Here is a 5,620-nt window from a genome sequence, read left to right on the forward strand (position 1 = left end):
AAAATTACCAGGAACTTTTTCGTGGGCTAGGAAGAATGCCGAAACCTTACGTCATTCGCATCAAGGATGAAGCCGTGCCCTATGCGGTATCTACGCCGAGAAGAGTGCCCTTGCCATTGAGAGATAAGGTTGAGAAAGAAATCAAGAAAATGGTGGGGGAAGGAATAATAACGGCGGTAGAAGAGCCGACGGAGTGGTGCGCGCCCATGGTAGTAGTGCCTAAAGCAGACGGAGGAGTTCGAATATGTGTAGATTTCACTAAATTAAATAAATGCATTCGGAAAGAACAGCACGAACTGCCAACCGTGGATGAATGTCTAACACTGATGAAGGCTTCAGAAGCGAAAATTTTCACAAAATTGGATGCTTGCAGAAGATACTACCAAATACCACTAGAGAGGGAATGCCGTCCGCTGACTACTTTCATTACGCCTTTTGGAAGGTATTGTTTTAACCGGATGCCGATGGGATTATCTTCAGCTGGAGAGCATTTTCAAAGACGAATGTCTGAAGCATTGACGGGGTTAAAGGGAGTAGTCAACGTTATGGATGACATACTCGTATTTGCAGCGACGCAGCCGGAGCACGACGTGAGATTGAACGCCGTCCTCCAGCGTCTTAGAGAAAATGGGATCACGTTGAATCGCGAGAAATGCCGATTTCGGGTCGCAGAGACAAAATTCTTAGGTCATGTCATATCGGCCGAGGATGGAATCAAGCCAGATCCTGAAAAAATTACGGCAATAGAGAAATTGCCGCAGCCCGAAACGGTAGCAGAGATACGTCGATTTCTTGGAATTGTGCATTATCATCTGAAATTTCTCCCTCACTTGGCGGATGTTACCCAACCGTTGAGAGAGCTGATGAGGGAAAAAGAGCCTTTGCCATGGGCTGCTACGCACACCAAAGCTTTCCAAGAAATCAAGCAAAGATTAACTAGTGCCCCATCATTAGCCATGTACGAGACAAATCGACCGACAAGAGTATTACCCGACTCATCGTCATATGGATTGGGAGCTACACTAGAGCAGCGGCAGTCAGATGGTGATTGGAGAGCGGTATGTTTTGCGTCACGGACGTTGACAGATACCGAAAGACGCTACGCCCAATTGGAAAAGGAGGTATTAGCGCTTACCTGGGCGTGTGAAAAATTAGCAAATTATTTAGTAGGCAAGAAATTTCTTCTATGTACGGATCATAAACCACTCGTGGCACTATTGAGAATAAAACCCCTCAGCGAATTGTCCGCCAGAGCGCAGCGTTTCCGTATGCGCCTCATGCGTTTCGACTATGAGGTAATTTATGTTCCCGGAAAGAAATTGTATACGCCAGATGCTCTCTCACGATCATCAATCTCCAAAACCCCAAAAGAAGGCGATATTCTCACCGATGAAGACGTGGAATTGTACGTCGAAGCTGTGAAAGCGGATTTACCAATGAGCGACAAACTCATGAAGGAAGTGTTGAAAGCGCAACGAGAAGATGAAAGAACTCGACGAATAACTAAGTATGTGAAAGAAGGCTGGCCACGTAAAGAGAAACTGCTGTTGGAGGATACCAGCTTCTACCACGAACGAGCAAATCTTTCCCTCCTTGACGGGCTACTAGTCAAGGGGACCAGGGTTTACATCCCGGAATCATGGAGGAAAGAGATATTGAGCCGTATCCACGAAGGTCATCTAGGTATTTCAAAGTGCCGGAGGCGGATGCAGCAGTCGGTGTGGTGGCCAGGAGCATCCCATCAAATACTGGAAATGATAAGCAAGTGCCCGGAATGTCTCGAACGTCGTCCATCGCGAGTAGAGCCGTTGAGACCTACGGAGACACCGGCACGGCCCTGGTAGATGGTGGGAATGGATATTTTTCGTAGCAGAGGGCGTGAGTACTTAGTCATCGTAGACTACTTTTCAAAATACCCTGAAGTCGCGTATTTGGAAAATACGCGGGCCACGAACGTGATAGCGAAAATAAAATCAATATTCGCACGTCACGGAATCCCACAAGTTGTCCGAACGGACAATGGGCCACCGTTTGGAGGAAGAGAGTTCCAGGAATTCGCGAACAAATACGGAATGGATGTCGTAACTAGCAGTCCATACTACCCAAAGAGTAATGGACTAGCGGAGGCAGCGGTGAAAACGGTAAAAAACATACTGGCGAAAGAAAGAGACCCGTGGTTGGGGTTTCTTGCATACCGTGCATCACCCATGGAGTCGGGGTATTCCCCAGCGGAACTACTAATGGGACGTAAGCTGAGAACGACTTTGCCATTTCATCCTACGAAGTTGAATCCCAAATGGCCCAGCCTCACGGTCCTGCGGGATAAGAATAAGGTCATCGCGGAGAGACAGAAGAGGAACTACGACCGACGACACCGGACGAAAGAACTACCCCTATTGCCTGCGGGAGCCACCGTTTGGGTGAGAGATCGTCGGGAGTATGGAACGGTTGTCGGAGAGTCGGGCCATCCCCGGTCCTATCTCATTGAGACGGGTAGTGGAGTCATCAGGAGGAATCGGGTGGCGCTGACATTAGCTGAACGGCAGCCGAGTATGTCGAGTGATTATGAATCATTCTTTCCCGACCTCGAGTCTGCAGCGAAGAGCCACAGCCCACCAGAGACGGGAGTAGTCAGGACGAGATACGGACGACTTGTGCGTCCCCCTCAACGATACACTCCTTAGACCCATTTCCCTGTTCCTTTCCCTGTTTTATTCAGTGTTTTTTCAGAAGGAGAGATGTGGCGGGTTCGTCGCGGAGGCCCCATTCAATGACAACCCCGGATTAGACAGCGGGCGCCGAGGTCGCGGAGCTGCGGGAGCGACGGATATAAAAGGCCGTGTCTTGCGGCAGAGGGGGGTTATTTTGCTGTAAAACCAGACAGTGTAAAGTTGCTTATTGGCTACTGAATAAAGAGGCCGAAACCCGGAACGGAGTTTACTTATTTTTACGGCAACAACACAGTGTGAATTACGTTGATAGTGAGACTGACCACCCTTGTATTTAATGTATTAAGGGTAAAATGTTTAAAGCTCCTTTTAAAAGAAAGGGACCCAGAGGAATGAAAAAACTGGACCTTGTGCACTCTGATTTATGCGGGCCAATGCAAGTTGATTCATATGAAGGGGCAAGGTACTTCATGACAATGATAGATGATTTCACCAGAAAGTGCTTTGTATATTTTTTGAAGAGGAAAAGTGAAGCATTCCTCAAATTCTGTGAATTTAAGGCTGCAGTGGAGAATAAGACCGGAGAGAGCATAGTTCATCTACGCACTGATAATGGAAGTGAACACTGTAATGAAGAATTTAAGAGGTATTTGCTGAAGTGTGCAATAAAACACCAAAGGACTGTGCCGTATACACCCCAACAGAATGGTGTTGCTGAGAGGGCGAATCGATCTATCATGGAAATGGCTCGTACTCTCCTCCAAGATGCTGGATTGAGTAGGTGTCTTTGGGCGGAGGCTTTAGGTACAGCTGTTTACTGGAAAAATCGGCTTCGAACCATGGCTGTTCCTGAGAAGACCCCGGAGGAAGTGTGGACAGGGATGAAAGTGTCTCTAAGTCATTTAAGGGTGTTTGGATGTGCAGCTTTTGTACACATACCACAAGAAAGCCGTAAGAAACTTGATCCAAAGGCCAAGGAAATGATTTTTGTTGGGTGCAGTGTGCATGAAAATGGCTATCGTCTAGTAGATGCTGAGAACCCACATAAGCTGACTCGCGCTCGTGATGTGATTTTCATCGAGAATCGTTTCCCAGGTAGCAGTATTGTGAGAGACACTGAGCACCAGCAGTGGATACCATCTGCGATAGATTCGTCTCTTGACACAGGAAGCTGTGGGGAAGGCGTACGAGAAGGCGATGACACCGTGATCCAAATGGAGGGATCACAAGCTGCAGAATCAACCACCAATGAGTCAGATGGTGTAGACATTAGCACGTCCAGTGAGGGTCAAGGTGAGTGTGAAACAACAGATGTAGGCATTGGGTCTAGTGAGGGTAATTCGGGGTTTGAAGGAGTCAGAGATGGAGGTGTACCTCGTAGGTCTCAGAGAGTTATCAAACCCACACAGTACGGTGACTTCATTCTATATCTGACAACAATGGGTGGAGAATCGTGTGACCCTGTCAATAGCTGCATGGATCCCCAAACTGTTGGAGAGGCACTCTCTAGGAATAGGGATAAGTGGTTGGAGGCTATGGAAGATGAATGGAATGCTTTGGTTCAAAAGTGAGTTTTTGAATTAGTTGACCTTCCCAAGGGGAAATCCACTGTTAACTGTAAGTGGGTATTCAGGGAGAAGAAGAATGAAAACGGGGAAATTGTGCGATACAGGGCTAGGCTAGTAGCCAAGGGTTGTAGCCAGAAGTATGGGGAAGACTACAAAGAGACATTTTCTCCTGTAGTAAGTTATGCCACTATTAGAGTTTTGATTGCCTTAGCAGTAGAACTTAATTTAGAGATACGCCATTTTGATGTCACGGCTGCCTTCCTAAATGGTGAGCTGAAGGAAACAATTTACATGAAACAGCCTGAGGGTTTTGTCAAACCAGGGGCTGAGAACAAAGTGTGTCTCCTAAAAAGAGCTATCTATGGGCTTAAACAGGCTTCAAAATCATGGTATGATAAGTGTAAAAGGGTATTAACTGATATGGGATTTAAAAATTTTTTTGACTGAACCTTGTGTATATGTAAAGGGTAATGATGATTCTCTGTGTATTCTTGCTGTATATGTTGATGATTTTTTGGTTTTTGGTCAAAGTAATGTTGCAACAAATTTGCTGAATGCACTCAAAAATCACTTTGAATTAAGAGATCTTGGTGAAGCCAAAAATGTTCTTGGCATGAGAATCAAAAGAAATGGTGATGAAATTTCTATTGATCAGAAGGAGTATGCAAAGAGGGTCTTGCGTTACCTGAAGGCAACAATTGACTATGGTATTGTGTACAAAAGGAGTGGAAAGTCAATTGAAGGGTTTGTGGATGCTGACTGGGCTAGTGAAAAAGAAGACAGAGTTTCTTGTTCTGGTTATGTGATAAAGTTTGCTAATGGTGCAGTGGCCTGGGCTAGCAGAAAACAAGACTGTGTTGCCACATCAACTGCTGAAGCAGAGTATGTTAGCCTTGAGTTGTGTGCAAAAAAGGCTATTGTACTCCACAATATTGTAGAACATGTGTGCAAGGTGTTTAAAAGGGCTGTTCTGAATAGCAGCGAGCTTAGTGCTATCAATGAGTTGTTTGGAAAGTTTGTATTATTTAATGATAATCAATCTGCTGTGAAAAATGCCAAATCTCCTGATATCAAAGAGCGATCCAAACACATAGACATTAAGTACCACTTTATTAAAAAATTAGTTGAGGATGGCAAAGTGATCATGAGATATTGTCCAACCAATGAGATGGTGGCTGATGTATTGACCAAAGGACTGGTGAAGGTCAAACATCAGAAGTGTATTGAGGGTATGAATATGGTAAATGTATATCTCGATTAAGTGACGGTGTTATTTCTGAGTGTAATCGAGATTGAATAAGTTTTTTGAATTTTGGCGCACTTGCTAACATTGTACCGTTATGCTGTAATAAATGAGCGTCGTCTTCCGGTGATGGTTTCCTA

The 5,620-nt window shown here is 45.4% G+C and overlaps 1 protein-coding gene across 1 annotated transcript; it reads left to right on the top strand.

Moving 5' to 3' along the window:
- The first annotated feature begins 2,072 nt into the window (after window positions 1-2,072).
- On the top strand, window positions 2,073-2,684 carry LOC124171274. Its single transcript, XM_046550417.1, has one exon. It carries the CDS (start codon window positions 2,073-2,075, stop codon window positions 2,682-2,684), a length of 612 nt encoding a protein of 203 aa, XP_046406373.1.
- Window positions 2,685-5,620: the final 2,936 nt, after the last annotated feature.

Source organism: Ischnura elegans, chromosome X (genome assembly GCF_921293095.1).
Source record: "Ischnura elegans chromosome X, ioIscEleg1.1, whole genome shotgun sequence".
NCBI lineage: Eukaryota > Metazoa > Arthropoda > Insecta > Odonata > Coenagrionidae > Ischnura > Ischnura elegans.

What these genes read in the sequence shown, in the direction of transcription:
- LOC124171274 (XM_046550417.1), top strand. Translation starts at nt 2,073, where the DNA reads ATGGATGTCGTAACTAGCAGTCCATACTACCCAAAGAGTAATGGACTA.